At 42.9% G+C, this 17,642-nt stretch overlaps 1 protein-coding gene across 2 annotated transcripts in view; it reads left to right on the plus strand.

Moving 5' to 3' along the window:
* Positions 1-17,642, plus strand: part of LOC124124640 (GRB10-interacting GYF protein 2-like) — a 137,733-nt gene that overhangs the window by 32,044 nt on the left and 88,047 nt on the right. For both annotated transcript variants that reach the window (XM_048402774.1, XM_048402775.1), the window contains exons 24-30: positions 1,047-1,170; positions 2,522-2,700; positions 3,288-3,435; positions 4,761-4,857; positions 6,433-6,479; positions 7,306-7,428; positions 8,705-12,711. In XM_048402774.1, the coding sequence (XP_048258731.1) occupies positions 1,047-1,170; positions 2,522-2,700; positions 3,288-3,435; positions 4,761-4,857; positions 6,433-6,479; positions 7,306-7,428; positions 8,705-8,905 (919 nt within the window). In that variant the 3' untranslated portion in view covers positions 8,906-12,711. The remainder of the gene's footprint in view (positions 1-1,046; positions 1,171-2,521; positions 2,701-3,287; positions 3,436-4,760; positions 4,858-6,432; positions 6,480-7,305; positions 7,429-8,704; positions 12,712-17,642) is intronic.

The raw sequence follows: 17,642 nt of genomic DNA on the forward strand, positions 1-17,642 counted from the left end.
TTACTTCCGCTGGTCGGAAGGAACGCTAGCAGTCAGGATTCGGGTTGTAGGTGCTCCCCACCGCCTACTGTGGTAGTCAGCCTCGGTATAACAGTGGTAACGTATTACTTAATGTAATTTGTAGAATTTTCCTATTCGGAATATTCTATAAGTAATACGTTACCACTGGGCTGCTGCCCGCCCGTCCGTCCCCCGAGCACTTGCTCTCGCAGGAGACAAGAGTGAAGGGTGTCACATGGCAGCTAGGTGGCTACGCACGTGCTGCATGAGGTAATTGAGATCTCTGTGGTAGATTTCGCTATAGCAGCAGTTGTGGGAGACAACAGCCTCGGTATAACAGTGGTAACGTATTACTTATAGAATATTCCGAATAGGAAAATTCTACAAAATTCACTCACTCATCACTCCAATCAATTGTGGTAAAAGAAATGTTCCCTGATACATTCACTGTCATTGTTGCCCATTTAAGTTGGAACCTTGCAGGTGGTCACAATGGGGGTAGTCGGTGTAAGGTTATTAGATTGATTGCACACTTCAACCTGTTCCAGATTGAAGACAAGTTAGCAAGCTGTGATCATCATAACAATAAAAATAAGTTGATTTATAATGCTCCTTTGTCGGGCCGTTAATAAAAGACCTCAGGCTTCTGCAAATGATTATGCCCTGGAAAATAGAGCTACCCTTATATTATTCCCCTGGTCAGTGAATCCGTGTGCATGTGATTTTCATTCTCATCTCCCTGGGGAGTATACTACCCAAGCACTAGGCTCAAGGCTAATAGTAACATTACATCTCATCACCCCTTGGGTTGTCAGCACCATCCCCATTCTCATCTCCCTGGGGAGTATACGACCTAAGCTGTCTGAGGCATTAGGCTTATAGTCACATTACATCTCATCACCACCTCATCACCCCCTCATCACCCCTGGGTTGTCAGCACCATCCCCATTCTCGTTGGTTCCGCAGAGTGTTCCTGCTACGTCTGTCTCTTGTTTCATGGCATGAGTATAGGAGAGATCCTCCACTGTATGATGACACTGTTACAGGACGGTGAACCAGGCTGCAACGAACACACTGAAGTCACTGCTGGACATACAGGAGGAACAGAAAGCCAAACAGTTAGACCAAAACAAGAAGAAAGCCAAACAAGTTCAGCCCACTCCGCCCAAGGTATGCACCATCACAATCCACATGGTCCTGTACCTCCTAGAGAGACAGGTCTGAATAGGTCACTACCTCCTAGAGAGACAGGTCTGAATAGGTCACTACCTCCTAGAGAGACAGGTCTGAATAGGTCACTACCTCCTAGAGAGACAGGTCTGAATAGGTCACTACCTCCTAGAGAGACAGGTCTGAATAGGTCACTACCTCCTAGAGAGACAGGTCTGAATAGATCACTAGTACTCTGTTTGTCCTAAGAGACGACTTAGATGACAATCGGATGTGTGACATGGCTTTGTGTCCTGTGATATCTTGTTGTTTGTTTGTTGTGTTGTTTAACGCCTCATTCAACAATATTCCAGCTACATGACGGTGGTCTGTAAATAATGGGAGTCTGGGCCAGACAATCCAGTGATTAACATCATTAACATAGATCCAGGCAACTTATATATGGTGACATGCACCTGTGAAGATCCGGGGTGGAATAGGTCTTCAGCGACCCTTTCTTGCCATAAGAGGCGACAAATGGGATCGGGTGATAAGGCTCACTGACTTGGTTGATCGTATGGTAATTGCGTAGATTGATGCTCATGATATAAAAAAATGGATTGTCTGGTCCAGACTCGATTATTAACAGACCACCATTATATAACTGGAATATTGCTGAGTGCAGCATTAAACAACAAACAAACAAACGATGACATGCATCAACCAACCTGACCAACTGATCCCGTTAGTCGCCTCTTACGACAAGCATAGTCGCCTTTTACGGTAGGCATGGGTTGCTGAAGGTTCACTCATCAGTATTAAATTAACCAAAGGGCCCCGAGGCAGGGATAGACGTTAGCTCTAGCCCTGTAGCCATGGTCAGTTACATTAATGCTAAAGGCATCCTTAGGGCTGGTAGAATTTCGAACATTTTGGGGATGTTCCTCCATGTTGTCACTATTTGGGCTGGTAGACTTTTAAAGTATAACTCTATCCCTGCAAAGGGGTGGTCGGGTAGCCTAGTGGTTAAAGCGTTTGCTCGTCACGCCGAAGACCCGGGTTCGATTCCCGACATGGGTATAATGTGTGAAGCCCATTTCTGGTGTCCCCCGCCATGATATTGCTGGAATATTGCTAAAAGCGGCGTAAAACCATACACACTCACTCACTCTATCCCTGCAAGGGAGTTTAAATATTTTGCAAACCCAAAGATAACTATCAGAACCCAAAGTGAATGATAACATGTCGAAAAGAAAATGTCCCAAAGAATGCTGGAGCCCTGAATAATACTCTCAGGACTGAAGAGAAGTTAAAGAAAATTAAACGAGTTTGTTTGTCAGATGATACTGAGACCTGCTTCCTCTCTCCCCAGAATACAGCTGCCACCATGGCTACACCTAGCATGTGGAGCAACGTGGCCAGCAATGGTGCTCAGTCCACGGGGTGGGGGGGGAACGCTGTGTGGAAGACGGACAAGTCAGGGGGGGGCCTGGGGTTCTGGGATGAGGCTGTGATATCTTCAGGAAGGGCAGCAACCAAAGAGAAAGAAAGGTTGGTGAGAAATAGCAGCTCCTGATCGTGCTTACAGAATGATAGAAGCACAAGACAAATGTATGTGTACTTAATGACCTAGAGGCAGTGGGGTAGCCTAGTGGTTAAAGCGTTTGCTCGTCTCGCCGAAGGCCCCTGTTTGATTCCCCACATGGGTACAATGTGTGAAGCCCATTTCTGGTGTCCCCTGCCGTGATATTGCTGGAATATTGCTAAAAGCGGCGTAAGACCATACTCCTTCCTTACTTAATGACCTGAGCCCCAAGTCCAATGTTTGTAGTGCTACGACTATCGACTATCGTACGTCTATAGGATTTACCAAAGACTCACAACTGTGGATTGGGGACCTGGATGTTGATCTAGGGGTGTAGATCACTTCATGTGATGTGAGCGAGTGTATTCAATAATTTGGATGTGAATCTGACCAACAAAACAATCCTCTATTTCTACATTTTTGTTTCATTCTTTGAACATAACAAAACCATAAACCCTGCACAGTTTTGACGATAGGTCTCTTCAGTTGTTCAGTGTGTGGAGGTATGTGTATTCATTTTCCATGTGTCTCACTCAAGTCCACACTTTTTCAGTGGTGAGTTTCCTGCGTTAGGGGGCAAGAAACGAAACCAACAAAACAATAATGCAACGACTAATGCATCTGCAGCTGCAGCGGCAGCAGCAGCAGCTGCCGCCGCTACTGCAAACCGCAACAGACAGACAAAACCAAAGAAAGAGGAGGTAAGCAAAATATTCCCACACTACACCAGTCGTGATGTCACTTCTCTGGCTGAAGGTTTAGGCCAGACAGTGTTCAAAGTACTCCGCCTCACATATAAGAGACCGCATGGCCTAACACCACCTTTGATCATCAAGTTCCAGGCTCCGCCTCACATGTAAGAGACCGCATGGCCTAACACCACCATTGATCATCAAGTTCCTGGCTGAAGGTTTAGGCCAGACAGTGATCATAGTACTCTGCCTCATGTATAAGAGACCGCATGGCCTAACACCACCATTGATCATCAAGTTCCTGGCTCCGCCTCACATGTAAGAGACCGCATGGCCTAACACCACCATTGATCATCAAGTTCCTGGCTGAGGACAAGCCCCTGGGTCTCGGGGCTCAGAAAATCAACACCCTTATCAATTAAACACTACAAACTCACAAAATATGAAAAATCTTTCAGTGTTGCCTCCCCAGAATTGTGAAACCGACTATCTCTGAGCATTAAACTTTGGACATGTTCAAATCTCAGCTAATCTGAGCATTATATGTGCTAACACAAGCACTTTGAGCATGCACAACGTGTATGAAGGCTAGCACTTTATATTTACATCTTCACTGTAATTTTCTCCTGTCTATAATGATCAACAAAGTCTAGTTTCTCTTCAAGAGATATGGGGCAGGCGGGTAGCCTAGTGGTTAAAGTGTTCGTTTGTCACGCCGAAGACCTGGGTTCGATTCCCGACATGGGTACAATGTGTGAAGCCCATTTCTGGTGTTTCCAGCCCTGATATTGCTGGAATATTGCTAAAAGTGGCGTAAAAACATACCCACTCACTCACTCACTCAAGAGATCTGTTGTGCTGATTGTCTGCTGGAATCCATATTAGGACCCATTGTGTTCATGGTGTTCTAAGTGACTTTAAGCATAGCTCAATCACCCTACAGGCCTCTCTAGTGGGGTAGCCTTGTGGTTAAAGTGTTCCCTCATCATGCTGAAGACCCTGGTTCGATTCCCGACATGGGTACAATGTGTGAAGCCCATTTCTGGTGTCCCCCGCCATGATATTGCTGGAATACTGCTAAAAGTGGCGTAAAACCATACCCACTCACCCAAGGCGTCTGTATTAGAAAGCAGTTTGACCCTCTCCACGAAGTAAGTGTACATTAGTTTCTGATGTACTTAGCGGAAGTGCAAGAAATTTCAAATGTTTTTGTACATCTATACATTTGATATCACAGAAGTTTGAATATTTTGTGCATTTTCTTCTTATCCTGATATGGTTTTCTTATGGTTATTGTTATAGTTGTTTGATATGAGAAATAATTTGTGTTGCAGGATGCTGTGCACAAGATGTTTCAGTTAGCAAGGCCTGTTGACGATTTCACTCAGTGGTGTGAGAAGGCACTCGCAGGACTCGCATCATCAGTGGATGGTAGGTCATGTGAAAACTTGCCTATGTTAATCTGGGGAATGAGTGACATGAGAGTTACGTCCCTTTGTCATGACAGGATCCGCTAATTGCAGGCTCATATTCCAGGTCCACCTTGAATCTGATCCCTGCTCATGGCTTTTACCGAAGCGGGACACGTCTACTTTCTGTGTCTTTTGCTCTTTTCCTCACGCTTTCAGTTGACTTGACATTATTTAAGTGAACTGCTGGTGAAACTGAAAGCAATAAAAAATACACCTCACTCTTAAAGATGGGGTGGTGGGGTAGCCCACTGGTTAAAGCGATCGCTCTTCACACTGAATAACAGGGTTCGATTTCCCCACATGGGGACTATATGTGAAGCCCAATTCTGGTATATCCCCCTGTGATATTGCTGGAATATTGCTAAAAGGGGCTTTAAACCACTCACTCACTCACTCACTCACTCACTCACTCACTCACTCACTCACTCTGGTATAAAGCAAGGCAATTCACTGTAGAGTTCTGTACCTTAGTCTGCCCAGAATAATGTTATACAGGGTTCATATACCAGGTTCACCTCAGTCATCATCTATGCTGGTATCTTTCATTGAGATTATAAATGTCTGCTGCCTGTATCTTGTCATTCAAAGTCATTTTTCTCTGTCACATTTTTTAACGTAGAATATGTGTTAATTTAACCGTGGCTAAATTTGACACTAATTGCCAACGCCTGAAGGGATGGTGTAAATCTGGCGGGGGGTCCATGCAGGTAGCAAAGGTACTGTGAGTCCCCATGGACCCTAGCACGGGGATCCACCTTCAGCTGGTGTATCGTTACATACAGTGATATCTGAAGGGATGGTGTAAATCCGGCTGGGGTCCATGCAGGCAGCAAAGGTACTGTAAGTCCCCATGGACCCTAGCATGGTGATCTACCTTCAGCTGGTGTATCGTTACATATAGTGATATCTGAAGGGATGGTGTAAATCCGGCTGGGGTCCATGCAGGCAGCAAAGGTACTGTAAGTCCCCATGGACCCTAGCATGGTGATCTACCTTCAGTTGTTGGAGATCAATAGCCTGAAGCATGGTGTAAATCCGGCTGGGGTCCATGCAGGCAGCAAAGGTACTGTAAGTCCCCATGGACCCTAGCATGGGGATCCACCTTCAGCTGGTGTATCGTTACATAGAGTGATATCTGTTTTTGGTTGTATGCTAGTTTTAAATATTAATCTGTGATAGTCCAGTTATTTTACTGTACATCGATTTAATCTAAATATATGTATTCTTAACGTATAACTTCTCTTCACGATATGGCTGAAATATTGCCGAGGGGGCGTTAAATATTAACTCACTCACTCACTCATTGTTCTTTCCCTTCCTCTTTCAATTATGGCTGGAATCATGTTCACTCTCTTAGTTTCAATTTCGGGTTTTGAATTGTGAGAAGTATGAACAAAACCAGACTGGGATCCCCTCCGAAAGTTCTTGTAACGAGCAACTTGTAGAGATCTGTTGCTTACAATGAAGGATGTGTTTTGGAATATCACTTTGTTCATGTTGTTACAGATGTTTATTCAACAATTCTATTTTTCAGTTCCAACATTCATTGCCTTCCTGCAAGAGGTTGATTCTCCATATGAGGTAGGAATTGTGGTCCGTTATCATAAATAAATATTAAAGAAGTTGACATCCATAAGTTCTCTTCCTTATGTGTATCACTTCTAAATGCCTTTCAAAGACTTGATACAACATCAAGATGGAGACGATGCAGTATCATTCACCTGATGAAGGAGTAAGCATGTACTCCTAAATGTTGTGTTCCTCATGATAAAAAGTTGACATCCATACATTCTCTTCCCTATTATCATAAACATTGATACAAGTCCTACTTTGTATCCGTTACCATGGTTACTGGTACATGGTGGGATCAGCTGATTGGATCCACCAGGTCCTACAAATCTCTGTATTGTGATGCGATGACTCGATTATTTGAGGCCGCCATGATAGAGCTGGTATATTGAGTGTGTTAAACAACATAAGGACATTCATTAGTTTAAGTATGCCATGTGACTGAAATAGTATTCCTTGGGATGTTGAACCCAACTCACTCACAATGTCCATGCTTGCAGTAAAAGGCAGCCATGCTTGTCGTAAGAAGCGACAATTAGGATTGGGTGGTCAGGCCCGCTGACTTGGTTGATGCATGTCATTGTATCCCAATTGTGTGGATTGATGCTCATGATGTCAATCACTGGACTGTGGTTCAGACTTGATTATTTACAGACCCGTCTATAGCTGAAATATTGCTGATTGCAGCATTAAACACTCACAATGTGTGTCTATTATTGTTTCATTAATGAAGGTCTGATTTGGTATGAGACTCAATTTGGCAGACAACTCCTGTTATAACAGATCTAAGTCTCTTAATGACTCACTTGTATATACTGTTAGATATTTTGTGCCACAGGTCCATGATTATGTGAGGTCGTACCTTGGTGAGTCTGGTGCTGCAAAGGAGTTTGGTCGGCAGTTCCTGGAGAAACGGAGCCAGTATAAGCAGAAGGCCAGACTAGAGAGACAACAGGAGGAGGTGGGTACCTGACTTGTAGCACTGACACCAGGAGGGGGTGGGGAGGGGGAGTACCTGACTTGTAGCACTGACACCAGGAGGGGGTGGGTACCCTGATAACAGGGATGTATCTGACACCAGGAGGGGGTGGGTACCCTGATAACAGGGATGTATCTTACAACAGGAGGGGGTGGGTACCCTGATAACAGGGATGTATCTTACAACAGGAGGGGGTGGGTACCCTGACACCAGGGATGTATCTTACAACAGGAGGGGGTGGGTACCCTGATAACAGGGATGTATCTTACAACAGGAGGGGTGGGTACCCTGATAACAGGGATGTATCTGACACTAGGAGGGGTGGGTACCCTGATAACAGGGATGTATCTTACAACAGGAGGGGGTGGGTACCCTGATAACAGGGATGTATCTTACAACAGGAGGGGGTGGGTACCCTGATAACAGGGATGTATCTTACAACAGGAGGGGTGGGTACCCTGATAACAGGGATGTATCTTACAACAGGAGGGGGTGGGTACCCTGATAACAGGGATGTATCTGACACCAGGAGGGTGGGTACCCTGACACCAGGGATGTATCTGACACCAGGAGGGGGTGGGTAGCCTGACACCAGGGATGTATCTGACACCAGGAGGGGGTGGGTAGCCTGACACCAGGGATGTATCTGACACCAGAAGGGGTGGGTACCCTGACACTAGGAGGGGGTGGGTACCCTGACACTAGGAGGGGGTGGGTACCCTGACACCAGGAGGGGCTGGGTAGCCTGACACCAGGGATGTATCTGACACCAGGAGGGGTGGGTACCCTGACACTAGGAGGGGGTGGGTACCCTGACACCAGGAGGGGGTGGGTAGCCTGACACCAGGGATGTATCTGACACCAGGAGGGGGTGGGTACCTGGCTTGTAGCACTGACACAAGGGATGTATCTGACACCAGGAGGGGGTGGGTACCCTGACACCAGGGGTGTATCTGACACCAGGAGGGGGTGGGTACCCTGACACTGGGAGGGGGTGGGTACCCTGACAACAGGGATGACAATATGACCAGTAAGGATGAAGAGCTTTTATGCTTAGGTTTACATGATTGCCTTCAATGTCTGCTAAAAGGCCTTTGAATTTATAAAGAGAAGAGCATTTTATTACAGGACAGTATTATACCTGTTATTTACAGGACAGTATTATACCGGTTTTTTACAGGACAGTATTATACCTGTTATTTACAGGACAGTATTATACCTGTTATTTACAGGACAGTATTATACCTGTTATTTACAGGACAGTATTTGGGGCCCAGCACCTGCAGTCAACCCGAAGGAGGTCCGGTCCAGCAACAACAATGATGCTGAGTCGGCAGCCCGCAACAAGAACAAGAAGAAGAAGGGCAAGATGCAGAAGATTGACAAGAGCATCCTTGGCTTCACGGTCCATGCTGACCCCACACGGGTCAACGCTGGCGAGATCGAGAATGTGGACTGAACATTGGTGCTATGAAATGTGGTCTTTCCTTTACTTTCTGTTGCCGAGATTGTTGCAATGTTGGACCTGCTGTTTGCAAAGCTGGACACAGCCCCGTCAAGATTTGAGATGATATCCTCATTGCTTGTTACTTGCAAAATTGTCCTCCAGATTTCAGTCTTGGCACAGATATTGAACGAGAATGGTGACTAACTGGTGTGCTAGTATATAGTGGATTGATTCAGATGACGCCAACTCCAATGCTGGTGCCTCAACAACTGATTGGCTGATGTGACTGTTCAGCAACAGACTTCTGTACCCCATTGAAAGTAGATCGGGTGGACACCACTGACTATCTGCCTGTTGGTGATGGAATATGCTTGGTGAAGGATGGACCCGGTCAGGATTCCTCCAACGCTGTGATCGGGTCGTCCCAGCCAACACATAGTCCAAACCTGAAGCAAATATCTGTGATACTAAATACTATTTTCCATCGTCAGAGGGTGCTGCACAACAGGGAAAGTAACAAAGAGGAAAGAAATCTGAAGAAAGTCGATAGTTGAAAACGACGTTGGTGCGTCATGGACCGCTTCTGCTGCTTGGTGAGATGCAACATGACAGCGATGATGCAACTCGAGGCCTCTCTTTGCCATGTGTCCTGGAGGCGGCCAGTGTCCCATGTCAATACATTCTTTCTTCAATCTAATATTGAGAAGGTGCTTGTGCCTTTGTTATTTTAATTGCGTGTTGGTTTCTTTAGTGAAAATATTGTTCCAGAGAAAACAAGTACTTAAGCACGATGAATTTTAACTGAATTTGTCAGGGATCACAATGTTAAGTCTTTATGAAGCCCAGGATAACCTGAATAGTTTCTGCATTTCTTAACATACTTTTATTGTTATCGCATAATTATCCAAACCGGATACATGGCTTTTATACAGGTTCTCTGCTTCACATAAGTTGACAGAAGTGAGATTTGTTGTTTTTTAATTATTATGTAGTTACCAGTAAAACACAATTTAAACTTTAGGCTTTGCTATTCAGAGAGATTATTCTCTGTTCCATCAAGCTGCTATCATAGCAATAACCTGACTTAATTCAATCCAACATATTGCACCGAATTTAACGATCTAGATATTTATGTAACGATGTTATACTTGAATGAATTTGGGTGTTCCATGAATGAAATCCCATCGGTAATAGCTTAACGCAGTCGCTGAAATATGAAGACAAGAATTCTGCTGTGTCTCCAGACACGACACAGTTGACTCAGACACGACACAGTTGACTCAGACAAAATATACAGCAAAACAAACAGACTCGGAACGTGTTGTTTGGTTTGTGATGTCAAGAATATCGAGAGTTCAGACTTCCATGGATGATAATGTCGGTAATGGATTTATTGAAGGCAGTGTGTGTCCATTTACATAGAACTGCCTACATGGCATCTATTTAAATGGATTCTTACTGTCTTTTGGCCAATATCTCATCTCACAAACATCTTAATAGAATCAGCGTTCAACAGATAAAGTAGTCCACTCAGGATGTTGCCAAATGTACATCATTGTAGCAGCTCATATATTAATTCACTTTGAGCGGAAATTACATTTTCAAAATGTTTATTAGAAGACTCCGTCATATCTTAAATATTATGTTATTGATTAATTCTTAATGGTGTCATTCTACCAGCTTGTAAGTACCTTGAGCCAGTTCCTGGGCTGCTGTGTGTGTCAACACACGTTCCATGAAGATTCCACCTCACCCAGTAGCTAGGAGCAGAATCTCTGCTGTCACAACACTCCTATCTCCAACAAAGATGTTTCCAATTAAACTATGCATAATGTACAGCATCTCTTGCCTGAATGATGTCAGGATTGTATTGTTGGAGTTCAATGACATACACAGTATACATGTCATGTTATCAGCCATTGATACTGCAAGGGTTAAAAAATGTGCTTCCGGTCTTATGTAACATTGCAATATTTATTTTAAAAATGTACACCTTGAAAAAAGTTAATCACCACCCAGTCTTTCTTGTCCTATATTCCGAACTTAAGTGCATCTGTTGCCATGGAATAGCTACAAAGTGCATTACATAATCAGTTTTAGTTTTGCTAATGTGAGGATTTAACTTTGGAAATTTATTACAGGGTCTGATAAACAGACATGGCTGTTTCATGTTGAAATATATATAGTACTCAAAAGAAGTTAAGGAACACCTGATTGTTTTATATGACTATGGTTAATGTGTCATGGGCCAGACATGAGCTATAGTCATTTGAAAACATTGGATGTTCTTTAACTCTTTTTTAGTAGGAGTATAGTAAGCAGTGCTTAACTTTTTTTCAGGTGTATATGTAACTAGTGGAGTTACTGTTCTATGTTGGAATGTCTGAACAGTGGACGTCACATTACGATAGATACTTTTGATATAGTTGGCTCTAGGAAGATAAAGAACACCTAACCAGTATTCCTGAATACTAGCATCTATGATCTGTAATACATGATACTGTAAGCATGTTGAACAAGGATTAATATCAGAAAAAATACTGAATCGATGTGACACTATTTTGGCTTATCTCTGATTGTTCTCATGGGTGAATTGCAGAGCGTAAATATTTTTTAACCCTTGCTGTGTTGATGCCTTCTGTCACACATTGTGATTTATATTTCTAAAAGCTAGGTCTGTTTCACTGAAGTCTAAATTAAATTGGTTTTAGCTGTACTGCTTAGAAGTGCATAATATGGGTAAGATCACAGCTTTTGACTATGATACGACAGGCGTAACTGAATCTATGTCCTTTGAACAATCAGGATTCCGGTAACAAGTTCTGCATATTTAGAGTCATGTTTTCAGTGTGCAGTTTTGTTTCGTCACGATATGGCTGAAATATTGCCAATGTGACGTTAAACTTTAACTCACTCACTCACTCACTCAGTCTGCAGTTGAGATGCAGATGGAGAGAAGCTTTAAGCAAAACGATAGACATGCACTCTTACCTATGTAGGAACTGTCCCCAGTCAGGAGGACCCCCCAGCTTGTTGCTAGGAGCAACTTGTATCAGGCTGCCACAAGGTCCCCCAGCTTGTTGCTAGGAGCAACTTGTATCAGGCTGCCACAAGGTCCCCCAGCTGGTTGCTAGGAGCAACTTGTATCAGGCTGCCACAAGGACCCCCAGCTTGTTGCTAGGAGCAACTTGTATCAGGCTGCCACAATGTCCCCCAGCTTGTTGCTAGGAGCAACTTGTATCAGGCTGCACAAGGTCCTCCAGCTTGTTGCTAGGAGCAACTTGTATCAGGCTGCCACAAGGTCCCCCAGCTTGTTGCTAGGAGCAACTTGTATCAGGCTGCCACAAGGTCCCCCAGCTTGTTGCTAGGAGCAACTTGTATCAGGCTGCCACAAGGTCCCCCAGCTGGTTGCTAGGAGCAACTTGTATCGGGCTGCCACAAGGTCCCCCAGCTGGTTGCTAGGAGCAACTTGTATCAGGCTGCCACAAGGACCCCCAGCTTGTTGCTAGGAGCAACTTGTATCAGGCTGCCACAAGGTCCCCCAGCTTGTTGCTAGGAGCAACTTGTATCAGGCTGCACAAGGTCCCCCAGCTTGTTGCTAGGAGCAACTTGTATCAGGCTGCCACAAGGTCCCCCCAGCTTGTTGCTAGGAGCAACTTGTATCAGGCTGCCACAAGGGCTCCCAGCTTGTTGCTAGGAGCAACTTGTATCAGGCTGCCACAAGGTCCCCCAGCTTGTTGCTAGGAGCAACTTGTATCAGGCTGCCACAAGGTCCCCCAGCTTGTTGCTAGGAGCAACTTGTATCAGGCTGCCACAAGGTCCAAGTATGGATACTTCCTAGTTTGATTGCCTGTTTATGTCAGTCTCATGGCTTGACAAGCGACTTCCTGCTGTGATGGAACTGTTATTTTGTTGATTCATTGTAATCCTAATTCATTGAAAATACTACTTGTACTCTACTGCAGAAATGTCTATTGTATGAAACAGACTTGAGCACGTTTTGGTTCACCAATACCATGTCAAGTATAAATGTCAGATTACATAAGTGTGAACATGTTGATACATACTTTCAGGTTGAATGTTCCAAGATGTTCATTTACATCCTTTATCATTACTTTGTGAGTCAATTTTTCTGAATTTCAAAATTGCTAATCACCTATTTCTTTCCTATGTACATCTGTTTCTTTTCATTAATGTCTTAAGATGGTGTTGCTCATTAAATGTAGGTCTGAAAAGCCTGCAGTAATTTTGAATTACAGCTGTAATCTATATCATTTTCATTCTCTCAAAGTTAGGTAACTTTTGTTATCTGTGTAAAAAAGGTTTTGATGCCCAACATGAACAATCCAACGTTAGTAGCGGCATTATGCAAAATCGGCTCCAGTTACTTCCCCTGTTTTGCCAGTTATCTCCCTTGCGCCATGCTGAGCTTTGTCTGTTTTGATCAGTCAGACATCATTACCACGTGTCCTAGACAGTGAGTATGGGTTGTCTCCTATTTATGATGTTTGTGTTGAACCAGTCTTTCTGATGGAGTACCAATGCCTTGGATTATAGAATACTTCCTGCCTTTGGAATTGATCATAAAATAGAGTAAAATAGTAAGCTTTGTTTATACATTCAGATGTCTTGTCTTCAAGTTCGTAATCTGTTATATATTTGGATTAAGTTGCCTATTTAAGATCTTAACGCATTACTTAAAAGATAACTATTGTTTGATTTCTGGTTTTTAATTTTGAAATATTTTTCTAAAGAGGAGGAAGCACCATGATTAGGAGCTTTTGTTTTCAGTATCTTGCCAGTGCTCGTGTGTTGATTCAAAGTACGACATGTCTTACATTAAGTTGACAACTGAGGTGTGACCGAGATACAGTTCCAAACAGCATTAGACCATCTCTCTCAGTTCCAGTCAAGGATTTTGCTGAGGAAGAGCTGCATCGAGGTGTTGGTACTTCATCAAAGAATTGAGAAAGTGGGACAAACAAATGAACGAAGTTACATTAACTAACTACAGCAAGTAAACAAGTACTTTGACCCAACCCAGAGATCAGATGTGGTTTGGTCAGCCATGCCTGTGTTTGACAATGTTATAAAACTGACCACAATTCTATATTTGTATGGATGTCATCTATTTTAGATTATTTTGATCGAATGTGACAGTTTGCAGTTTGCTGTTGATATTCTGAACTTTGCATGTGTGTGTGTGAGTTAGTGAGGATGTGGAAGAACGAGAGGCTCATGGATGCATGTTAATAGAGAGGGTGGTGTATTGTCTGAATTATTGAATGTGTTGCCATGATGATTGAGCAATAAAGTGCCAATTTTTCAAATGACTTTGTTTTGGTTACTCTGTGTGTATAAACAAACTCACAGCCAGCAAGTATGATTTAGACTATTATTTGCAGTAAAACATTCTTCAGAAGTTCAAAACTGTTCCAAAGAGATTTCATGATTAAGAGGGGGCACGGGTAACCCAGTTGTCTAAGGCGCCGCGATTTGATGTGCAGAGTTGCGTCCCTTTGGCACGCCAGAAACCTATGATTGTGGGTTCGAATCCCGGTTCGCCCCAATTTTGTTTCTAGCTTTATAACACCTTGGGTTTAACCAAAGTTGTGAACGCCTGAGACCTGCATCACTTCGGGCTTTCCTCCCACATTAAGCTGATATAACTGGAATGCTGTTAAAAGCCTGTAAAACCAGCTCAGTCACTCACAACACCATACAAAACTACAACACAAAACACTGGGGTACTTTATTAATTATTCATCAACGCACATCCACGTTATCATCGACATCAGCAGCATCAGCAACATCATGACCATCCTCAACAGCGTCATTACCATGAATATACATGCTCACAACTGGAGTGAGATTATTACTATAGATACAATTGCGTAATGCTCATGATGTCATTCTCTGGATTGTCTGGTCCAGATTATTTACAGACGGCCCTCATATAGCTCTAATATTGCTGTGAGCAGCGTTAAACAACAAACAAACATGGCTCGACAGCACAGCGTGCAAACAAAACATACCATCCCTATCATATGAGTAGAAGCAGATACTGATAATGTCAGGGTGGTGGGTAGACTCGCCTCTAGTCTGAAATGGACATATTTTACAATAAAAATAGTTGTTAAATTGTAGTTATAAATTAGAATCAAAAGGAGCCATGGCTTTCTTCATTTTCAGATACTGATACTGCAGTACTCTAGACTTGCCCAATATTATAGACGTGCATGGGCTTTGTTGGATATATTTGTTTCAGGGTCTGTATTACAGACGAGGTGGGGTTCAATTCCCACATGGGTACAATGTGTGAAGCCCATTTCTGGTGTCCCCCCCCCCCTACACCGTGATGCTGCTGGAATATTGCTAAAAGCAGGGTAAAGCCTAACTCACTCACTCACTCACTCAGCTGATCAACCATAAGACAATGCCCACCATCATGGCATCCACCGCAACTGAGGATGAAGTAAACAGGATGACACATCAAACAGGTGCTTCTCTGAATACCGTTCCCTTGTTTATTTCCATCAGTATATTACAGTTTTCTAAAAACAGACCACGTCGCTATATAAGTGCAATAATCTTGGACGCGACGTTAAACCCCATTTCACCTCACCTCTAAAAACAGACGTTTAGATAATAACCTACGAACTATGAAAAAATACAGATTATCTGTCGCGAGTTAATATTGTAACATTCAACATTGTTTCATGGGAGGTAGATAATCGTTATTCTTCTTCAAATAAGTTGTAAGCAATATTCCAGCTCTATGGCGGCGGTCTGTAAATAATCGAGTCTGGACCAGACAATCCAGTGACTGGCATGGATCTAGGCAAATAGGATACGATAACATGCATCAATTAGGTCAGCGAGTCTGACCACCCGATCCCGTTAGTCACCTCTTACGACAAGCATAGGTTGCTGAAAATAATTCTCTAGTCTGACCACCGATCCCGTAAGTCGCCTCTTATGAAGACCAATTCTTTCCCGCATCTTCACGGATCTTAGATGTTATGTGATATCGTCTAGATTTGTTCCTCCTCAACAAGTGCACAAGTTCTGGTGTGTAACGTGTAGTCACGTCATACCACATACATGTCTATCTCCTTAGTCCTTACCACCGCCGTGGTTTAGTGGAATAGATAGCGCGTCTGACCTCAGAGAGAAAGGTCGGGGTTCGATCCCCGGTCACGTCATACCAAATACATCTCTATCTCCATAGTCCTTACCACCGCCGTGGTCTAGTGGAATGGATTGAGCGTCTGACCTCAGAGAGAAAGGTCGGGGTTCGAGCCCCGGCCGGTCACGTCATACCAAATACATCTCTATCTCCATGGTACTTATTACCGCCGTGGTCTAGTGGAATAGATAGAGCGTCTGACCAAGGGAAGATTTGAAATGATTAACAATCAATTAGGGTTACAGACATATATTGTCTCTCATGGTGATGTATCACTGTGAAAGATTATGGCTTTGCTCACTAAATACTCTGTGTTGATGAGACTTTTTAAGGAGGCTGAGTTATGTCTTTTCAAGCAGATGGTGGCTGATTTTTTTTTATTTACACAAAATAGAAATCAAATGGTGTCAGTGTGCTGCGGATGTTTTGAAAACATCTCACTGCGGGATATTGGACAAGAGGGACTCTACATGTTGCTAGTTGGCGTGCACCTTGTTTGGTAATATAGGAAAGAAATAAAAGTCGTAGCCCTAATATGTGGAATGTATTTATATAAACTAACCCGAACATAGGAAGGTAATTAAACAAACCCTTAAATTAAAAAAGTAATACTAAAACTAAAGGAGTATGGCATTTTATATTTAAAAAAAAACCAACTGTAATTTTTTTAAGGATAAGAACTATGAAGGACGCATATTTATGAAAGAGAAAAATGAAGCTTCCTCTCTGGAAAGATTTGGAGTTTGTAAACTGATACTGAGGATTAATTACATCACTGAAATTAATCAAATGTTTGGTGTGAAAGCTGAGCTACAAGTATATTTTTGTATGTTCAAATGGGAATGTGTGAAAAGTGAAGAGATTTAATAAATAGACCAGGTAAATATACAACAATTATTTACAGCCAGACTGATATAGGCTGTGATACAACATGATGTGGTAAAATTCTTTTTTCAATTCGCTCTCCTATTTGATATTGATGTGGGCTGCAACGTACATTGTCGTTTGCCTTGAATAGTTGTCTTTTATTTCAAGCATAATCAATGAACAGTGTGTGAAAAATTCAAAAACACTACACGTACTGATCTGCCAGTTCCGAGTAATTTCAGTGAAGGGCAATCAATTCTTCCACAGTCTATTTATTCCCAAATATTAACAAATAATTCACTTTGTTGATTTATTGTTAGGTTGAGTCGTTTTCACACATCAATGCACTCACTGGTAAATAAGGCGACATTTGACATTCAGTAGATAGGTAAGATCTGAAAAGATGGCCATTGGAAATAACATTGATAAAGAATTTGTCAAGCAAAAAATATAGATCTATTTGTTGTAACCTGAAGGGGGAAACGAAGTGGGGATTCTCTTGGTCGTCTATTTCGTAGCTTGCACGCACGCACGCACGCACATTTATGTGGGTAGGGAATACCTTTTTTTGGCTCTTATTTGCCGTGATTAGATATTTCACGTTAGGAATAAACTGCGATGTTATTCTCCACAGTCCCGCTTTCTGAATTTTCCAATTATTAAACGATGTCTGTGAAGAGCCTTTTTTCAGTG

Source organism: Haliotis rufescens, unplaced genomic scaffold (assembly GCF_023055435.1).
Source record: "Haliotis rufescens isolate VD_foot unplaced genomic scaffold, xgHalRufe1.0.p SCAF_29, whole genome shotgun sequence".
NCBI lineage: Eukaryota > Metazoa > Mollusca > Gastropoda > Lepetellida > Haliotidae > Haliotis > Haliotis rufescens.